The sequence below is a fragment of the Armigeres subalbatus genome, chromosome 2 (genome assembly GCF_024139115.2).
Source record: "Armigeres subalbatus isolate Guangzhou_Male chromosome 2, GZ_Asu_2, whole genome shotgun sequence".
Classification (NCBI taxonomy): Eukaryota; Metazoa; Arthropoda; class Insecta; order Diptera; family Culicidae; genus Armigeres; species Armigeres subalbatus.
In genome coordinates this window covers 90,329,869-90,352,307 of record NC_085140.1, presented here as the reverse complement: position 1 = coordinate 90,352,307, position 22,439 = coordinate 90,329,869, and the positions used below count along the sequence as shown (strand labels likewise).

Below are 22,439 nucleotides of genomic sequence, written 5' to 3'. Positions count from 1 at the left end.
GACCGGACACACTCGATGGATGCAATTTTTCATCCCGAAAACAAACACGTGCTAATTGTTACCGAACAGTTGTGGCATCGCCAATTAGGTATGAACAAAAACGGAAGCACGTGGCTTAGTTGAGTCAGGCCAGCCGCTAACTAATAATAATCAATTGATTCCAGCAGGAAGAGTGATTTGAGGCAGGAAGTCACATAATAAAATCACATTTCAAGTGTAAATGGAATGTGTGGTTTTAACTTTTGAATATTATGATCTGGCTATTGATGAAGATGTAATGATTAAATTATTTTACACCGAAAAATCTATTACCGTGTCGACAATCACGACGAATTCTAACCAAAGCGGACACGTCATTTACAGCCCTTTTCACGCCAGTAACTCAGGTTTTGGGCTACTATAGGGTGACGCGTGACGTGACTTATACCGTGACGCGCTTAACGAACTGACGATGTAGGGTGTTAGATGCATTATCATGTCCATTTCGTAATTAAGGATTAATTATTGAATGACTGCGTTTTACTTGGAATGGAGCTTGAATTGGTTTGCTGAGTTGAGTCCACCTTGAGGTTGTTGGTTCATTATAATATTCAAGAGATAGCGATTATGAATATTTATTGATCGGACTCAGTCTTAAAATTTCACAACGAATTTAATCAATATAATTTCGTTCATTTAATATTTCGGATAGCTACTCTGTAATTCAGTGAGTTCTGTCTAACGATAAGACGTTCGGTATCGCAGCTTGATTGCAAATTTTGTGAAGTGATAGGGAGAACAAAATCTTGAAACCCGATTTGAGAGCGCTAGTGAAGAAGAAAAGGCAATTGCGAGAAATGGATGTTCCGGAACCAGAATTTCAGTTTTAAAAAGTAATTGACAGTCATTGAAGGCCATCCATAAAGTACGTCACGCTTTTAGGGGGAGTTATAAAGCTCGTAATATGAATAGACCGAAACGTGGTGAAGAACTCGTGATGGTTTATTAATTCATGTAGCTCAACGATTTTTTTTTGACAGCAAGTATTAAAAAGCTTTTATTATAAACGATTTATCTTATCAAACCCGTAATTGTAAATGTGTTGAATATGTGGCTCCCGATTGTTGACAAATCTGTTGATAATTATGGTGTTTTATGTCAATCTTTATAGAACTTAACATTGGCAGATTAATTTAATTGCAATTTGGTCAAACGATGATTTGATTGCAGAATGAATCTTTTCCTATCATGTTTTCATTACAGACAGGAAGGATCTTTCGTGGCTGTTTTCCACTATATTGCTATAAAGGCTGCTAAAATACGAAATACATAACAACGATTATACAAAATAAGTTATTTTATCATGATTTTCATACTTTTTAAAATATGAAAATACTGGTTGACCCGTCAGACGTTGTCCTGCATAGTAGGCGGATATGCGCGTTGTGAACTGCCCTTGCGAATCTAAATTTATGTTTTCCACAATTGACTCAACTTTTCTTGCAATGTTCGCATGAGGAAATATCATATAAACCCGTCGGAACCGATAACGAACAGGTTCCATAAGACCAGCTTAGGTCAGTTGGATATAAAATAAAATAAATAAATAAATAAATATGCTGAAGGAATGAAGAAAATCCATCTCGCCGTTTTCGAGTTATGCGGATACGAACACAGACCATTTCATTTTTATTAGATAGATTTGACAAACAGCAAAAAAATCTTAAATATCAAAGCTACTTAGATGGAGGCATAAAAAAGTTCACACTAACTGTCATGGTCGAATCACTCATTATCGGATTTATGGCAAGCGTAAAAAAGCTGGATGGGGCCAGGAACGGAACGATCTACAACTAGTGTCGATGGATTAGTCACAAAGACGTAATCAAAGATTAACTAATTGACGTAGGGAGCATCCAGAAATTACGTAACGCTCAGAGGTGGGAGGCGGGTTTGTCGAAGTGTGACATTCCATACAATTTTTTTTTAAAGATTCATACAAAAAGTGTTACTTAGTTGGTAGGGGAGGGGGGGTTGAAAATGGCCATATTTTGCGTTACGTAATTAATGGATCTTCCTTTATTAGTCTTTGACGAAATCGCAGTACGGGATCCACCAAACGGCTGCATAAGTCGCATGGCGCCGTGGAATCGTGGATTGGCTGGGTTAATCGTAGATAGCGTCGTACGGAATTTATCGGAAGGACTGGCTGGTCAGCAGAAGCCCAAGAGGAGATTTGAACAAAACATTCAGGAGCTGATTAGCAGAACTTCTGGAGGAGCTTAAGACCGAAACATACATATAGAGGACGATGAGCTCATGTTGAAATATGTATCAGATAGTGTACTACTCCTCGCTGTAGGAACCATGCGCCAATTAGATGAATCTGCTCTTTTGAAATATCAAGGAATATTGTTAGGTAACGATGTATTGAAGATACTTGTTGTTTAAATATAATAGAGCTGCAGTTGCTGGCAGAAGTATCAGTTAGTAGCCCACCTTAGGGTAAAGAAAACTCTAGTCTAATGTTTTCTTTATAACAGAGTTCCTCTTGGAATTGCGCGTTCAAAACGAAACAAAAATTGTGAACAGAAACAATGTTAGTAAGCCTGAAGTAAAACAGGGTGTTGATGAGTGAGAAGTCTGAAATGAGAGATGGGTAGTGAGAAGTAGAAGTGAGAATTATGAAGTAAGTAGCGAGTTTGAAGTTTGAAGTGATAAGTGACAAGCGAAAAGTGAAATGTGAGAAGTGAGCGAGAAGGAAGTGAGAAGTGAGAAAAAAGAAGAAAATAGTAAGAAGTGATAAATAAGAAATAAAAAGTGAAAAGTGAAAAATATGAAGTAAGAACTAAGATGTAGGTAGCGAGAAGTGTGAAGGGAAAAGTGAGAATCGAAAAGTGAAAAGTGAAAAAAAACTGAAATGTGAGAAGTGAGCGAGGAGGAAGTGAGGAGTGAAAAATATGAAGTGAGAAATGAGAAATAAAATAATAGAAGTTAGCCATGAGGAAGTGTGAAGTGAAATGGGTAAAGTGAGAAAGGCGGATGTTAGAAGAAAAAATCAAGAAGGAAGAAATAAGGAAGAAGAAAAATGTAAGAAACGATTAAGATGAAAGAAAGAAGAATAAGAAATAAAGAGGAATAAGATACGAAATGAAAAGAAGAAGGATAAATAAAGAAGGAAAAAGGAAGAATGAATAAGGAAGAAGAAGAATTAATAAGGGAAGAAGAAAGAAGCAAGAAAGAGGAAAAAAACTAGAAGAAAGATGGGTAAGGTAGTTCTGGGACATTCTGGATTATCCAAACTATTCGGGACTAGAGGTGTGCGCCGCCGCGCCACGCCGCCGCCACCGACAGTTTTTGGAACGCCGCCGCCGCCGACATTCTTGCATCGGCGCGCCGCCTTCTTAAAATTTGTAATGCCGCTGATCTATAATTTTCCACGCCGATTCAAAGAAGTCCGCAGAATTTTCAGTGGAAATTGCAAAAATTCATTGGAATTCCGTAGAATTTTCTGATTCTGATCCAGAGAATATTTCGAATGTTTTGAATTGTATGAAACTTTCTCGAAAAATTATCGATTTTTCTTGAAAGGGACGATCCATAAAGTACGTCACGCAAAAATCGGCGATTTTCGATACCCCCGTCCCCCCCTCGTCACACTTTTTGTATTAAACCTCTAAAATTTTTGTTTGAGTCGTCACGCTGCTCGGAACCCCCCCCCCATAGGAGCGTGACGTACTTTGTGGATGGCCCCAAAATTACATGCAATTTCTTGCTAAAATAAAAAAAAACTCTCCGTAAAAACTAAGAAAAAAAATCCTGTGGAAATTGCGAAGGATTTCTTCTTGAAATCCAGAGAAATTGAAATTTTGAACGGAGAAAAAGTCGTTCGGCAGAAAGCCATTTAGCCGAAGACCACAAGGCTAAAAGTTGTTTGACCGAATAAACCATGTAGTAGAACACTTGTCATAAGACGAGTTTATACAATCCCATTGAATTCCACCACTTAATTGTATCTTAATGGTCGACTTATCGAGTCGAGTCAAGTACGAGACACTGAAGACGGCCTTACTGTTGAGGTCGAAATACGTATCTGTCAAGATACAATTAAGTGGTGGAATTCAATGGGATTGTATAAACTCGTCTTATGACAAGTGAAGACATTCCACTGAAAAGCTCAAAATAATTTTCTTATCATGTAGTAGAAGACTATCTAGCCTAAAGTTATTTGGCCGTAAATGTCATTTGGTCAAAACGGTTGACCGAATAGTTCAAATGGTCGAATATGCCCTTTGGTTGAAATGGTCGTTGTTCAGAAAGCGCCATTTGGCCGAAATGGATATTCAGTCGAAAGTGTCGTTCGGCAGAATTGGTCATTTGGGATATTTTCAAGACATTAACGGAAGAATCTTTCGAATTTCGCCTGATAAGTCTCACCAACTTCCCCAGATAATTCTTTGAGTTTTTCCAGAGTATATTCATTTGAAAATTATTTTTAGATTTTCCACTAGAACTATTTTGAAGTTTCGAGAATTATTTGGAATTACCCAGAGGAGCTCTTTGGATTTCCCAAGGAAAGTTGTTTTGAATTTCAGCGGAATATTCGTCGGGTTTTACATGACAATCTTTTCAGAATTTTCACGGGAAGTTGTTCCAAATGTCTACAGAAAAATATTCGGAATATGTTCCTGTTAAGTTTCTGTCGAGCATTCTTCGCAATTTACACAGAAAATCCTTCATAATTGAAGGAGCTTGTAACTGGTAGAGAGGATGATTCAACTTTGACTTTCTGAATCTAGATTAATTGGGTCCTGAAATGAAGAAAGGATATTCGATATACATTCAGAAAACGATGAAGCTAACCATCTAAAACGCGTCAAGTTTTTTTCTACTTTAAAATCAAAAGGAACATTGTTTGAAATTTAAAAGCAGATGGAAAATGCTTCCTCAATATTTTTGGTCTTGTTTGACGTTCAAAATAAAGTGGTTTAATATGGTTTCAAACGCACCAACGCAAAACATCGCAGGGTAAAAGACTATTATTCTTCCATTTACTTCCACTATTCACTTTTTATGTATCAACAAACAGATACGTATTTCGTTTCCTACTTGGAAACGAAATACGTATCTGTTTGTTGATACATAAAAAGTGAATAGTGGAAGTAAATGGAAGAGTAATAGTCTTTTAACCTTGTAGAATTTCCCCTAAGACGCTCTAAAATAATTAATCATCGCAGGGTACTTCATTCCAACTTTTGTCATTTAATAAGGATTGCTAACGTTTGATCATCTGTCTTTTACGCGCACACAGAAAAGATAAGATTTGTCTTCATCGAGAAACGCTTTCGATTTTAAAGGAAATTCCCTGGATTTCTACAGAAAATTCTTTGTAAATAAAAATAAAAAAATCAGAGGCAGTTTTGATAATATGGTCAAAACTGGCCATTCGTTTGGCGAAATGGCCTTTTTGTCAAAAGGCCATTGAACAGAATTTCGTAACCTCTCTACTTTTTAAACTGATACTGGCCTTTAAATAATAGTTCATCTCACCAAACTCCATTAAGCCGAGCCAAACTGAATGTTTATCTGAAACTATTATCAGGTCGAACATGGTTTGACAGAAAATGTAGTTTGGCCGAAAGCGACATACAGCCGAAAGGAACATTCGGTCAAATTGGTTATGCCAAACAACATGTTCGGGGAAATGGCCAATTCTGTCAAACGACCATTTCGGCCAAACGGCATTTTTGGACTGATTACCTTTTCGGCCAAACGACTATTTCGGTCATACGACCTGTTAGGAAAAACGACTTTTTCGGCCACGTTTCTAATTCGGCTGTATTTTGCTATCAGCCAATTGGATTTCCAAAGAATTTCTTATGGACAATACAAATACTAGTCGTTAGATAAATGCAAAATGTTTACGTTTTTAGTTAGCGAATGCCGTTCGATAACTGCAACGCATTCTAGACGTCAAACAGTTGTCAGTCGACGTCAGTAGCAACAGAAGTGTAAAAATTGTGCAGCTATCATCGACTTTAACATCGTTTTTAAATTCAGCAAAACTGTGTTAAACGAATTGCAGTTAAAAAGCATTGCAGTTATATGACTTTTTTTTCTGTTATATGACTTGCGGTTATCGAACGTACACTGTACAAATAATTTCTCGTAGAAATCCATAGAAATTCTTTAAAAATTCCGAGCAATTTTTTGTTGCAATCCAAAGGATTTTTTTTATTGAAATTTAAAATTTTGAACAATCTTCTAAACTGTAATAGCTAACGTTAAAACAGTTATTCTACAAGCCGCATTCTTCTACAATTAAGAAGAATATTCTGTGTGTATTTAAAAAAAACTCAACAGAAACCCAAAAGGAACTTTCCGTGGATATTTCGAACATTTTCCTGTAGAAATTTTGAACAAACTCCCGTGAATATTCTGAACAATTTCTCATGTAAGTTTCTACATTATTCCTGCTTTTCTTTGGGAATTCCAAAGAATTCTCTAAACTTCAAAGTAGTTCGCGTGAAAAATTTAAAAATAATTTCTAAATGAACATTTTGGAAAAACTTAAAGAATTTTCTGGAGAAGTTCATCAGATTTTTCAGGCGATATTCGAAAGATTCTTCCGCTCATATTCTGAAAAAAAAAACAGAAAACAAAACTCAAAGAAACGTAATAAATAAAATCGCCACGCTGATTAACGCCGCCGCCGCACTGTGGTCGGATATCGTGAAATCATGGCTTTAATAAATAACTCCTTAGGGTTGCCTCATAGAAATTTGGTGTCTTCCACAAAGTCGTTGCATGGTAAGTAGGCCTTCATATGGTGATAAAAATATAGTTCGGAATTCTACCGCTAGAGCGGCGCTTCAGCTAACCTTTTATATGAGCATGATAGGATGACGGTGTCTTCAGCAAAAATCAAGAATTCAGGATTATAAGCAACTCTTGTGAAGGAACTATTTTTGAAAATGGTTTTGTTTCTGAGATACAATGCATTTTATGTAAAAATGTGAGTTTATATCCAAAATTTGATAATTTTTAGTTTAGTGCGTGTTGGCTCTTGTTTCGGACGGCCAAACGATCACGCGATTTGCCGAAATTTTGTGTTTTGCATTGCGCGGCCGGTAGTAAAGTTAATTAGTTCAGTGCGTGTTGGCTCTTATTTCGGACGGCCGTACGATCGCGCGATTTGCCGAAATTTTGAGATTTGCATTGCGCGGCCGGTAGTAAAGTTAATTAGATCAGTGCGTGTTGGCTCTTGTTTAGGACGGCCGAACGATAGCGCGATTTGCCGAGATTTTGTGATTTGCATTCCGCGGCCGGTAGTAAAGTTAATTAGTTCAGTGCGTGTTGGCTCTTGTTTCGAGTCAGCGGATCGACCGGTCGTCAAAGTTTAGTTTTGCTTTGTGCGGGTGAGTAAATAAATCAGAAAGTGAAAGTTTGTTTCTTATCCGGTCGTGTTTCTCCAGTAAGCGGATCGGCCGGTCATCGAAGTTTAGTTTTGCTTTGTGCGGAAGGCAAAACGATCGGCCGGTCGTCGTAATTTTGTTCTGCTTTGCGCGGGTGAGTGAATAAATCAGAAAGTGAAAGTTTCAGACAGCGAGAGTGTTATGTCCCATCCCATAGATCGCATCACTTACCGAAGTGAATCCAGATAAATTATCCTTTGTAACTAAAACGATATCCTATCCCAAGACAATCGTGGAGATGCAGAGGTGTTCTCGGTCTCTAGTAGCAACGAGAGTCGGACTAACAATCCTCCCCTTCCTATATGACCGTAAGGACGTGGCCGGCGCCGTTATTGACTTTAGATATTTGAGCTCCCGAAACGTGTACATTGAGAATGGGTAGCTAGTCCCAAGCCCGATTTATTGTGTTCTCTGTACAATTTCGCAAGTTCTAGTCAATCACGGAGTAGCAACTACGAATTGTGCGGTCATAATGCTCATGCTCATGCTCATGCTCATGCTCAAAATTTGATAATTTTTAGTTTAATTTTGTATCTATGTGAAAATTTTATTTTTGCTCATTTTTGCTGTATCTCGGAGAGTAATATATAGTAGTGTCTGAGTCGATTTAACCATGAAATAACTTGGAGAACGCCTTAATTTTTGAAAAATATTCAAAAATATGATGAAAAATCGATTTATTTTCCTACTCCCTCCACTTCCCGCTTAGATTTTGTATCGGATAGAATCTTTGGATTATGAAGAATGTAACGGACGCGAATTCGGTTGCAGAAATCTGCCGTAAATCTTCCACAGTGCCTTAATATTTATTGAGTTCCGCATGTGTTTGACGGAAAGCTGTCACTTATTCAATCAAAGTAGGCCGTGAAATTCATATTATAATGAGCACATAAACTTTCTGGGCTTCGTTTTGGTTATTTTTCAGTACTATTTTAAAATATATTGATCTGGAATTTAGGTTAGAAATCACTATATGACACTACCGATTTGTTAAAGTTAGTACACTCTGGAAGGATTTCGAAACAAGAAGGTTTGATCTTAACCATACTTTTAACAAGCTCTGACTAGTTCATATAAAAACACAAATTAATTAATGTTGTCCGTAAATCTATGTCTAATTCGAGGAGTGTGTAAATCATAAAAATTTGAAAATGTGTATTTCATAAGATTCGTCAGAAATAACATCTGGTGTCAGTATATTTGGCGATATTCTATTTTTGTCTTCAAGATCTAAATCGTTGAAAATGGGCTCTCATGAAACATCACCGGATATTGTGAAACAGCTCCTAGTTCTGAAAAAAGATAATTACGCTTTTAGATGATTAATGCACAAAACATTTTGTATTCATATTATATTCAGCATAAACAGTTCGTATGCCAACGTTAAATAAATATCAGGATGTTTACAACTATTATTCAAAAAAAAAAAAATAGTGCCAGCACCAGCATAAAATTTATATTGCATGGTACTATAAATGGTAGAACGGTAGGACTGTATTCAAGAAATTCGTGGCGTATGTTAAATTGAACGCAAAAACATTCATTTGAACAAATAAAAGTAGGTCGTTTGAGAGTTATGGCAAGTTTCTGCAACAAAAATGTTAGGTGGGACGCTAAACAGCCCTGACACGACGGCCCTCCGACGAGACAGGAGGTTTGCGCAGGCCCAATAAGCCGCCTTTAAAAACAACTATTACGAACGACATAGAAGATCATACGACTCGATACAATCGGCAACGACCTAGGCGACGAATAAAGGATCACGATTGGAAGCTTGGAACATGGAACTGCAAGTCGCTAGGCTTCGCAGGTTGCGACAGGATAATCTACGATGAACTACATCCCCGCAACTTCGATGTCGTAGCGCTGCAGGAAATCTGCTGGACAGGACAGAAAGTGTGGAAAAGCGGGCATCGAGCGGCTACCTTCTACCAAAGCTGTGGCACCACCAACGAGCTGGGAACCGGCTTCATAGTGCTGGGAAAGATGCGCCAACGCGTGATTGGGTGGCAGCCAATCAACGCAAGGATGTGCAAGCTGAGGATAAAAGGCCGTTTCTTCAACTATAGCATCATCAACGTGCACTGTCCACACGAAGGGAGATCCGACGACGAGAAAAAAGCGTTCTATGCGCAGCTGGAGCAGACATACGATGGATGCCCACTGCGGGACGTCAAAATCGTCATCGGTGACATGAACACTCAGGTAGGAAGGGAGGAAATGTATAGACCGGTCATCAGACCGGATAGTCTGCATACCGTATCGAACGACAACGGCCAACGATGCATAAACTTTGCAGCCTCCCGCGGAATGGTAGTCCGAAGCACTTTCTTCCCCCGTAAAAATATCCACAAGGCCACATGGAAATCACCTAATCAAGTAACGGAAAACCAAATCGACCACGTTCTAATCGACGGTAAATTCTTCTCCGACATCACGAACGTACGCACTTACCGCAGTGCGAATATTGAATCCGACTACTACCTAGTTGCAGTATGTCTGCGCTCAAAACTCTCAACGGTGATCAACACGCGTCGGAGTCGTCCGCCGCGGCTTAACATTGGGCGGCTACAAGACGGTAAACTAGCCCAAGAATACGCGCAGCAGCTGGAAGTGGCACTCCCAACGGAAGAGCAGCTAGGCGCAGCATCTCTTGAAGATGGCTGGAGAGATATTCGATCCGCCATTGGAAGCACCGCAACCGCTGCACTAGGCACGGTGGCTCCGGATCAGAGAAACGACTGGTATGACGGCGAATGTGAGCAGTTAGTTGAGGAGAAGAATGCAGCATGGGCGAGATTGCTGCAACACCGCACGAGGGCGAACGAGGCACGATACAAACGGGCGCGGACAGACAAAACTCGATTTTCCGGAGGAAAAAGCGCCAGCAGGAAGATCGAGACCGTGAAGAGACGGAGGAACTGTACCGCGCTAATAACGCACGAAAGTTCTATGAGAAGTTGAACCGTTCACGTAAGGGCCACGTGCCACAGCCCGATATGTGTAAGGACATAAACGGGAACCTTCTTACGAACGAGCGTGAGGTGATCCAAAGGTGGCGGCAGCACTACGAAGAGCACCTGAATGGCGATATGGCAGACAACGGTGGCGGTATGGTCATGAACCTAGGAGCACGCGCGCAGGACATGCGACTTCCGGCTCCGAATCTCCAGGAAATCCAGGAGAAGATCGGCCGGCTGAAAACAACAAAGCCCTTGGAGTTGACCAACTACCAGGAGAGCTGTTTAAACACGGTGGTGAAGCACTGGCTAGAGCGCTGCATTGGGTGATTACCAAGGTTTGGGAGGATGTGGTTCTGCCGCAGGAGTGGATGGAAGGTGTCGTGTGTCCCATCTACAAAAAGGGCGATAAGCTGGATTGTAGCAACTACCGCGCAATCACATTGCTGAACGCCGCCTACAAGGTACTCTCCCAAATTTTATGCCGTCGACTAACACCAATTGCAAGAGAGTTCGTGGGGCAGTACCAGGCGGGATTTATGGGTGAACGCTCGACCAGGTGTTCGCCATACGTCAGGTATTGCAGAAATGCCGCGAATACAACGTGCCCACACATCATCTATTTATCGACTTCAAAGCCGCATATGATACAATCGATCGGGACCAGCTATGGCAGCTAATGCACGAAAACGGATTTCCGGATAAACTGATACGGTTGATCAAGGCGACGATGGATCGGGTGATGTGCGTAGTTCGAGTTTCAGGGGCATTCTCGCGTCCCTTCGAAACCCGTAGAGGGTTACGGCAAGGTGATGGTCTTTCGTGTCTGCTATTCAACATCGCTTTGGAGGGAGTAATACGAAGGGCAGGGATTGACACGAGTGGTACGATTTTCACGAAGTCCGTCCAGTTATTTGGTTTCGCCGACGACATTGATATCATGGCACGTAACTTTGAGAGGATGGAGAAAGCCTACATCAGACTGAAAAGCGGAGCTAAACGGATTGGACTAGTCATCAACACGTCGAAGACGAAGTACATGATAGGAAGAGGCTCAAGAGAGGTCAATGTGAGCCACCCACCACGAGTTTCTATCGGTGGTGACGAAGAAAGAAAATGAAGAATTCGTGTACTTGGGCTCACTGGTGACCGCCGATAACGATACCAGCAGAGAAATTCGAAGACGCATAGTGGCTGGAAATCGTACGTACTTTGGACTCCGCAAGACGCTTCGATCGAATAGAGTTCGCCGCCGTACCAAACTGACTATCTACAAAACGCTTTTAAGACCGGTAGTTCTCTACGGACACGAGACCTGGACGATGCTCGTGGAGGACCAACGCGCACTGGGAGTTTTCGAAAGAAAAATGTTGCGTACCATTTATGGTGGGGTGCAGATGGCTGAAGGTACGTGGAGGAGGCGAATGAACCACGAGTTGCATCAGCTGTTGGAAGAACCATCCATTGTTCAAACCGCAAAAAACGGAGCAATGCGGTGGGCCGGGCACGTAGTCAGGATGTCGGACAATAATCCGTGAAAATAGTTCTCGACAACGATCCGACGGGAACAAGAAGGCGAGGTGCACAGCGGGCAAGGTGGATCGATCAGGTGGAGGACGACTTGCGGACCCTCCGCAGACTGCGTGGTTGGCGAAGTGCAGCCATGAACCGAGCTGAATGGAGAAGTCTTTTATGTGCAGCACAGGCCACTCCGGCCTTAGTCTGATGATAAATAAATAAATAAACATAGTTACCAAATTAAACAAAAAACAATCAAATTATGAATAAAAGCGCATTTTTTACAAAAAAGGCATTGTGTCTCATAATCAATTTTTTTTTATAGATGGTTTCTTCGCAAGAGTTGCTCATAATACTAAATTCTAAAACTTTGTAGAAGACACCATCATCGTGTCATGCTCATATAAAAAGTTAGCTGAAGTGCCGCTCTAGCGAGAGAGTTCTGAACTATTGTTTTATTACCATATGAAGGCCTACTTATCAAGCAACAACTTTGTGGAAGATACCAAACTTCTTTGTGTCAACCCTAACGAGCTATTTATTAATGCCATGATTTCATGATATCCGACCACAGTGGGCCGCCACCTAAAATGGCTATCGGCGTGACGCTGAAAACGCCACCGCCGCCGCTGAATATCAGACCGGCGCACACCTCTATTCGGGACTTCAGATTTACATCTGCTTAGAAGCTATGTTCAGTACTCTAAGATTCGATAAGCATTCAATTATATCCATTACATTCCCTGAAAGGTCGACTGTCATAAGGTAGTTTTGGAATATTCTGCGTTATCCAAACTATGCTTGAGTTCGGAACTTGAGGTAGATCTGCAAGAGCTGCAAGAAAATCGTTTTTCATTACTCAAAGCTTCAATATACATTTATATCTATTACACCTCCTGGTACGGTGTTGAACTTAAATTCAAAGATTAAAAAACACCTAAATGAAGTTTAAAAAATTACACCTTATGGGAGATTAACTGATATCGTTAAATAGTTTAGGATATTCTGGGTTAATCCAAACTGTCCTTGAGTTCGGGACTTATCTACAGCCGCAAAAAAAATCGTTCTTCAGAATTCAAAGCTTCAATATATATTCAATTATATGAAATACTCTTCCTGGGACGGATACCGTAAGTTTTATGATATTCTTAGTAATTCAAACTGTTCTTGAGTCCATGACTTGCAATTAATAGTTGACAGTAGCTTTTTTTCTCACACAAGATTTTTAAAATTGTTCAACTACACCCAATAAATCTCCTGGAAGTATAACATATATCGCCAGATAGTTTAGATGCTCTGGATCATCAGAACTTCCCTTGAGGAGCAATCAACAGTTGAAGCAATGGTTTTTTCCCTACTCAAACTTTTGATACGTGTTCAACTCCTGGAAATCAACAGGGGTTAGGGACAGAAGGTCGAAATACAAAAGGTCAAAAGGACAAAAGGTCAAAAGACAAAACGTCGAAAGACAAAAGGTCAAAGGGACAAATGGTCGAATAGGACAAAAGATCGAAAGGGACAAAAGGTCGAAAGGACAAAACGTCGAACGACACAAAAGGGCGAAAAGTTAAAATGTCGAAAGGCACAAAAGGTCGAAAGAATCAATAAAAGGTAAAAAAGACGAAAGGGACAAAAGGTCGAAATAGAGAAGAAACTGAATCGGAGAGAATCAATCTCACACCAGAGTTGCCCTACACACTTCTTAAAACCTCTGCTATTTTATTTTTCACAATTTTTAGCAATTAAATGAAATTCATTCAGTGAGTACAGAAGCCGTTCGATAACTGCAACATGTTTACTTTTAAGCTATTGAATGCCGTTCAAAAACTGCAACGCATTCTAGATATCAGACGGTTGTCAATCGACGTCAGATGCAATAAAAGTGCATCTAAATGTGCAGCGCAATGCAGCTGTCATTCAGTCTGACATTAGTTTGAAGTTTAGCGGTCCGATAACTGCAAAACTGTTGCAACTATCGAATTGCAGTTAAATGACTTGCAGTTATCGAACGTCTACTGTACCACTAATAGATAAATGTTTAAGTTTTCTAAATGTTACTTGTGTAACGCCGTGTGTTACATGTTGGTGTATTTTCAGTGCGCGCACCTGCGTGGCTGAGGCGTGCACCATTTTGACAGATCGAATTGATATTTAGGAAACCTAGATTTTGTTTAATTGTTTAAAATAGTGAAAAATAAAAGAGCAATGTTTTTGCCAACTGTATAGGACAGCTCTGTCTCTCGTAATACAAGTTTCACTTATTTCCTAAATCAACAATTTTTTTTATCTCTAACAGAACTACCGATATTCATAATATTATTTCATAGTAATTACTCCTTCTTTGAAAATTACTCATTCTTCAACTTTGATTGATGAGAGGAAGGCTTTATTTCTGCTTGAAGTTAAATGCATTTCACAAATTCCTTTGGAATATACTCAACTTTATATCATCTTTCGACCTTTTGTCCCTTTCAACTTTTTGTCCCTTTCGACCTTTTGTCTCTTTCAACCTTTGCCTTTCGACCTTTTGTCCTTTCGATCTTCTGTCCCTTTCGACGTTTTGTCTTTTCGACCTTTTGTCTTTCGACCCTTTGTACTTTCGACGTTTTGTCTTTCGACCTTTTGTCATAGATTCAATCAACAGACATCGTAAGGTGCTGTCTGTATACCAGGTGGACAATTTAGGGGTCGTACACTAATAACGTAAGCACTTATGGGGGAGGGGGGTCGGTCATTTTCTTACGCTCCATATAAATAAAAATTGATTAGTATGGAAAAAATCTTACATGGGGGAGGGGGGGTTGAAAAACACAGAAAAATTGCTTACGTAATTAGTGTACGGCCCCTTAGGGAGAGGGAGGATATGGCGAGTGTCCACGGCTCATACAAATATTTGAAAATTTATTTGTGCAATTGTCTATGCTGGAGGAGAAGGGTATCGAAACCTTATCAAAACCTGTCCGCATGGTGTATATATGTACAGTCTCTAAGATAGTTTTGGATATTCTGGCTTATCAAAACTATACTTTTATTCGGGACTACAAATCTACGGTTGCTAAGAAATATTTTCTAAAAGTGGCTATATATAGGGGAAATGACGGCTTTGGCAGGGTTTCGTCAATTATTGTCAAGGGGTTTTCTACTATTATTTATGATAAAATTTGGCCTAAACATTCTATGTATCTCAAAGAATATTGTGGTCAAATTTCATAAAATTTGGTCAACAAAAACTCCCTTGACAATAATAGAACAAAACCTGCCAAAGCCGCCATTTCCCCTATGTGATTATATTGGAGCTGCAAGTGATGGACAACTCAAATAATTATTAGCACTATATTTTGCCTTTTCGGCAATAGAAAGCTATTATATTGCCACTATAAAACCTTAGAAACATTTCGGCCTGGAAAGGTTGAAGGTGGCCCACAAAATTGGCAAAAAATCAACACTTCACATAAGTTGGTACATTTCTTACGTTTTTGTAAAAAAGTGACAACGGTGAAAAGTTAGCCTAGATTAGTTAGTTGATCAAATAGCTGCATAATATTGACTTGAAAAAAAGTTATGAGCGAAATACGCAACTAAGCGGGAGGGGACTAGAAGCAGAAAGATGTAAGTGACATTTGGGTGGAATTTGAGTTAATTAGAGCAAAATTCTTTAAATGTGAAAATTCATTTGAAAATAATAACTTTTTGAAGTTTTCATACAATTTGTATGAAACTATGAAAAATTGAAAAACATCCCACCCATTTTTATCAAATCTAAGTTTTGGTCACTAACACCTTTATCCCGTTTGATCCCCTCAGTTGATAAACGATCATTTGCATATCTTTATAGGCCACCACATAAAGACTGGTCAAATGGACCAGAAGCCTCTACCGGCTCCAACAACGAGCATGATTAATGCGAAAGTACACATCAGGACCACACCAAATAGCGAGCAGAACAAATTGTTCCACAATTCCCGATCGCTCGATAAGCGGTGAGTATATGTTTTCGTACGCATCGTTAATGTTGCCATAATCGGATGATTGTATGGACGGTAAACAATAATATTTTCGGTTCGTGTTTCCACTGCAATCAATTAGGTGTTACAAACGCATATTCATGGAAGTTGAGAAACGTGTTGTTTCTCATCAACCGAACCAATACGCTGAGGAGGAAAACCACGATAAATGAAATAATGCTCTCGTTGATGCATAATTAGTTAAGTCCCCAACGCAGTTGCAACGCAGAAAATGTAGGGGAAAAATGTCGCGCTGCTCGGGGTGTAAGCATACCCCGTTTTGTTCCATCTTCCTTTAGAATGAAAATTTTCCAACTCATTCCAACGAAGCCGACTTTTGCAGAAGCTAAAGTTTAAACGCATCAATTTTTTATAAGCTCGTGAGCATATTCGCCAACTTACTGCAATAAATATTAACTTCTCTTATTAACTTTCATATAAAAAGTGGTTTCTCCCCCTCCATATCGCCTTCAATGTTTTGGCCAAGTTGGCACTTTTGTTTGTAACTAAAAGTATTCGTTTGATTGCATTTTGTTTGAATATTTTTTCTTGGAAAAAGAAGTTTAAATCTTGCTGATTGCAGCCTAATTTTCCCTGAGGCAAAATTAGCAGAAAAACCTTTCCATGGAATGTTTTCCGGTTCTCATGCCAACCCAGCAATATGCAGCAGCTTCATTCTTGTTCCGGAACAAAACCAATGCATTCCATCATAAATGTCCCCAACAACAAGACCAACTCATTCTGACTTCCGGTTCTGATGGCAAAGTTTCCTTCTTGGGATGCAGCACCCAATTGGCGAAGGCAACCGACGACCGTCCGAGCGTACACTCAATCAGTAGAATATATATTTGCCCTGGACCAACAATCTTAGAAAATGTTATTTGCACATTGCTGGAAGTGTTTTCATACGCTCTTTCCTGCCTGTCGCCGTCGAAGGCTAAGACGACGGTGATGACAACGACTACGACGACGACGACGACCCGGCTGGCAGTATTGAACCCATTGCGGTTGATACAAGCAACATCAAGGAAGCCTTACCCTTGTCATTATCCTACGGATCGAGCTTGCTCCAGAATGCGTACACGCAGACAAAAATTGGCTAATAATTTCTTTACCCCTTTATTCCAAATACCACTTGATGAGAATGCGGATTTTGTTTGTATCTCACAGGTGGAGGTAGAACAAATCAATGCCTGTAAAAGAAGGTGCAGGTTTCTTTGAGTGTAGAACGCGTCGAACCAAAAGATGGACGCATGACTGGTAAATATGGATCACGTAATTGAAATTGATGGCCGATAATTGCTGTTAGTATTGGACCATTATAGGCCTTTCCCGCATCGTCAGCAGCTCCAACGAACGGCTCAAGCTACGAGGACGGAGTTATTTCCTGATTGGACACAAAGTGCAACAATGTGCACTGATAACTCTCACCAGCCGTGGTTGCAACAATTGGTTGCTGGGGCGAAGAGTGGTTTAAATTGGGTATCCACAGCGTGACCACAACGGCGGCAGTCCGTGAATTTCATCGATGGCATTCGATCCGGTTAATCCACCCAGCTCTGGGGTCTGATGGCTGGTATTCGCAATTGATGCATATTTTTATCGGAATGCATTTATACGATTTTTGTGGGTTGTTTTTATAATGAACTATGATCGAGTGATTAGCATTATGTACGTCGAATCTGGAGAATTGAAAAATGTAAACCTTAAGAATGAAGATAATCATCGAATTGCCTCAAGTATTATTATGACTGGCGATGGTTTGTTGCATCCTTCCGCATTCCAATGGTAAATTGATGACAGCGGAGATGCATCGCTACCTTTCCCAACCGTGTCAGTTTATCCGGAAATCCGTGAATTATCCTTAACTGCCATTGCTAATCTGCATCGCGATAGAGTCGTATGCGACTTCGAAGTCAATGCATAGGTGAAGTGTAGGCATATTGTATTCGTGACACTTCTGCAGTATAGTAGTAGTTTTGAGTTGTCCCGATTTTGACAGAAACTGAGTAAAATTTCCGTCGAAAAAAGGGACAGCAATACAATTAAACTCAGTCACTGAGTAACTGAAAGTTAAAGTGTGATGAATACGCCCGCACGCGATGGAAGCCGACTTTATCGATTGGAGGAATTGCAAAAATATCGCTCAAGACTGATGAAGACCTTCTATCAAAAGTTCGGTTTTGAGTGATCCCTTAGTCTTGAGCAGTATTACTTTTGAACTGAAGAGAGATAAGATATTTTACCACCTAAAAATACAAACAAACAAGTAAAAGCATACGTATTCTTCTATTGTACCAGTTTCAATAATCATTGATGAAAGCCAATTATTGTTTATTAGCCTAATAATGTCTTTTGTGGAGGAGGAGCCTTAAACAAAGTCATCAATGGGCAATCTTTCTCCAAATGGGCCTTCAGTTGGTCACATTCCGTACTAGCAGTCCAGGATTCAGTAGGACAATTCTGAAAAAAAAATATTCAAATTCAGAGTTAAGCTATCAGTACACTCCTATTAAAGTAGTTGACAAGTCCGCCTTTCCCACGTCAATATACCTATAATTTGTTTTATAAATGCCTGGGTGAACTTGAAAATATTTGCCATTATGACAAGGAGTGAATTGTGGGCATTTATTCTTCGGTCTGCCAACCACGGGCACTTACCGTGAACATCATCGTATGTACACATTCCTTGAAGCTTCCCGCAATCATGCTACATCCCAATCGGTCTTTCTGATTTCCCAACGACGAAACTTTTTCAAAACACGTCTCAATGGACGTATTGGCAACGGTCTGCCAATCGGAGGATGATCCCACCAATGCAATCAGAGTAGTTGTTGCTGCCTCTTTGTTCAACACACCGTCAGATATAATGCCTCCCTGTTCAAATAAGCACTCCGAAATACACTGAAAGACAAAAAAAAACAATGTATCGATGTAAAATTAGAGACTATCGTTTTAAATACATTTTGCCTTGGTGGAAAGCTACGTGGATGATTTCCCCGCATCGGTGGCGGCCCAGTTGGCTTCGGGATCGTCCTTACACAAGCGGTTACGTTTTCTCGCGGTGGTTTGATATTCGGCATTTTGCAACATTTTTTTGGGTTCTTGGTGTTGGGTCTGGTAAAGCAGTCTTCACTTATTTCTTGTTGACCGTAAACCAGCTGATTGGAAGAAAAATCTTAGTTTCGTTTGAGAAATTTAGTGATTTTATCCGTGGCTTGTACCATGGCAATCATTCCTAAAAGGGTCACCGTCAAAACTACATTGATACTCATGTCTTTTGGATGTGATGTTCGTTTGCGGTAAACTAAAATGCGAAAAGCTCGACGGTCAACTGAACTCCGCGCAGCGGCTTTTAAACGTAATTTACGCTTCGAGTATTCGAACCGTGAAATTGGGCCTTGATCGCAAATTATCGCGAATTGCCTTTGAACTAATGTTTTATTGTTCGAATAATGTTGAAGAGATACATAGGCCAGAACGATCATTGATCACACGCTGGTATGAGCTATTTTGGGACAAACCAAAATTTTCTAAATTCATGCGCGATTATCGTCTGTTTGTGTCATTGTATGATTCTTATAGTTGATCGCATTGAAGTATCGTTCTCCGCCTAGTATACTTTCCTAATTATGTTAAAGTCTAGTTTGGCTCCAAAACAAGAATGTTAACAGACGAACTAATTTCCGCTTATTCCCAGAAGCGAGAATAGCGAGCAACACTTTTTTTTAGGACAATGGTGAGATGGTACAAGAAGACTTGTAACCTAAAACTTTCGCTATGTATGTCTGTTTGGGTCGCATGTTGAAGTTGAGGAGAAGCACGTTAACACAGTGCTGTCTGGATATGCCAAGATACGTCATATGATCAATGTTGAACGTTGTGCGCGATATACATATGAAGATGCTTTGCCTGCGGAGGTGTAAAGGCGTGTATCAGAGTTTCAGATCTCTTGCACTTGCTTAAAACCTTACATCGGTGGTTTCAAACCGTCTGCACTCTGAAGCGAATTCAATCCAGTTCACCAAGGGAAGAATATCAGTGTGGAAGCTGATATATCTCCACTGGCAAAAGGAAGCTAGTTTGACTTGCTCATATGCCATCGCGTGCGGAAGGATTTTCTATCGACGAGTACTGTCTCCAAATTTCTAATATGACATCAGCATCTAGTCGAATAGGATTTTTATTGCACAGTTCTGTTGTCCCCCTTCTGTCCCCCTTCATACGGGAGCTTGGCAGAAGGAAGGTCGTGTGATATGTGCCATCACAAATACTGCCCTCCGCTCGCTTTCAAATCGACTTCTATAAAAACATTCTTCATGCCTGCCGTATCCTAACGGAACTATCAGTTCTATACTTTCGCCTCTAATTCTATCATGAACATGTACGTCTAAGTTTGGAAGATGATATTAGCATTTCCATATCATTGTAAATCGTTTAACTTCACGTAGAAGTAACACATAAAAAATCATTAATTTACAGTTTGATTGCTTTTTTATATTCCTTTATGGAAATTTTCTTATTTTTCTATTGCTCTTTATTGCTCGTTTCGTGGAATTTTTTTAATTTTTCTGGAAAAAATATATTTATTTTGCGAAAATTTTTGTAATTTTTTATTGCTAATATTGATTTATTTATGGAAATTTAGTATTTTTTTCGTGGAACATTTTGATTTTTTTTTATAATTGCAATCTTCGTTTTTAAAAGTACTTATTAATTTTTGTTTTGTGGAAAATTCTTACTTGTTTATGGAAATTTTGTTTTATTTGTGGAAATTTTATATTTATTTATTGCTCGTACCCTTATTTCTTTATTGGCAATTTCCTAATTGTTTATGGGAAAATTCTAATTTTTAGGGGGAGTTTTTATTTTAGTCTATGACGGCAGTGCCGTTTATAAAACGTTTGAAAATAAACTTTCCAATATCACTGTAGGGCAATTAATCCGATGGTTGTGGGTGCACAAATAGTTGCGGTAGTTCATATTTTATCAAATCTACTAATTAATCGCAGTAGTCTACATGATCTATCGTTTGTTTGACATATCAACAAACTATTCAAAGAGAATCAACCAAGGAATTCATTCAATATTCATTTAATATTTTCCGTCTTTGCAGCAATGGTTGCGGTAGTTTTCCTATAGTTGCGAGTCCCATAGAAAAACAATGGGATTCGCAACTATATGAACACAAATTAAAAAATAACTATTGGAACAACGTACCAATAATTGGTGGTTAAATTAAAGAGCACAATTCTGAATATCGTTGCGCTGGTTTCCCGACTGCAAGAAAAGTAAGTCCAATAGCTTTTGGATACACCCACAAGGTAAGCGAAACAAAATATGTATTAGCTTTAAGAGCTAAAACTGTGAGGGAAAGTGCTTAGTTCCTCAACTATTGTGTCATTTACCCTAGTTTACTTGGATCTTTTCGAAGCAGAGCACGATATACACGATGTCGGGCCGTTTGTCCGAATTTCGTTTGACTGAATGCCATTTAGCCGAATAGGTGAAAATTAACTTAGATTGTGAGTAATGAAACGTGAGAAGTTGGAGTAAGATATTCGAAGTGAAAAGTCCGGAGAGGAAAGTGAAAAGTGGAAAGTGAGAATTATGAAGTAAGAAGTGAGTAGTGAAAAGTTAGAAGTTCGAAATGAGAAATGAAAAGTGAGAAGTGAGCATTAAGAAGTGAATGGAAAAAGTGAGAAGTGAGAATTGAAAAGTGAAAAGTAAGAAGTAAGAGGTGAAAAGTGAAAAGAAGAAAGTGAGAAGTGAGAATTGAGATATGAGGACCGAGTGAGAAGTGGGATGTGACTGACTAGATGTGAGAATTGGAAATTAATCCTTATTCTTTCCAATTTCCTTCTTTACTATTTTTGCTCTTCCTTCTTCTTTATTATCCCTTCGCCTATTTTTTTCTTTCTTACTTTCTTATTTCCTCTTCCTTCTACTTTATTTCCTTTTGCTTTTCCTTTACCGTTTCCTATATTTATTCTATTTTCTCTTCTCTTCCCTCTTGTTTCCTCCGCTTTATTCCTTCTTTCTTTTTTTGAGGATTGAAAAGTAATAAGTTAAAATTGGGAATTGGATATTGAGAAGTGAGAAATGCTAAGTGATAAGTGAGTAGTGAGCAGTGAGAAGTGAGAACTGAGGACCGAGGAGTGAGAAGTGGGATGTGATTGGTGAGAAGTGAGATGTGGAATTTAAAATTGTGAAATTTATCCTTATTCTTACAAAATTGCTTCATTCCTCTTTTCGCTTTCTTTTTCCTTTTCTTCTTTCTTCTTTTTTCATTTATTTCCTTCTTTCTTTTACCTTATTCTCTCTTCCTTCAACTTTCTTCCTTTTCCTTTATCCTTTCCCTTATTTATTTATCTTTCTTCCTTCTTCTGTTACTTTCTTCCGTTTTCTTCCTTCTTTCTGTCTCTTTTTATCTCCTTCCTTCTTCCTTTGCCTTTTTTGCTTCCTCTTTCTTCTTTCTTTTTTCTTCGTCTTATTTTTACTTC

At 39.3% G+C, this 22,439-nt stretch overlaps 1 protein-coding gene across 1 annotated transcript; it reads right to left on the bottom strand.

The window, feature by feature from the left end:
* Positions 1-18,260: 18,260 nt before the first annotated feature.
* LOC134214695 (general odorant-binding protein 66-like) lies at positions 18,261-19,221 on the bottom strand. Its single transcript, XM_062694014.1, has 4 exons — positions 19,161-19,221; positions 18,900-19,097; positions 18,598-18,840; positions 18,261-18,399 (listed from the first exon to the last, which is right to left on the bottom strand). Exons 1-4 carry the CDS (start codon positions 19,209-19,211, stop codon positions 18,274-18,276), a joined length of 618 nt encoding a protein of 205 aa, XP_062549998.1. The 5' UTR covers positions 19,212-19,221; the 3' UTR covers positions 18,261-18,273.
* Between the last annotated feature and the right edge of the window lie 3,218 nt (positions 19,222-22,439).

Excerpts from the sequence above, each read along its gene's own strand:
- LOC134214695 (XM_062694014.1), bottom strand. The coding sequence starts at position 19,211 with ATGAGTATCAATGTAGTTTTGACGGTGACCCTTTTAGGAATGATTGCC. Across the intron at positions 19,098-19,160 it reads TTTTAGGAATGATTGCCATG|CTGGTTTACGGTCAACAAGA; the intron begins GTACAAGCCACG and ends TCTTCCAATCAG. Across the intron at positions 18,841-18,899 it reads GCTTTCCACCAAGGCAAAAT|TGTATTTCGGAGTGCTTATT; the intron begins GTATTTAAAACG and ends TTTGTCTTTCAG.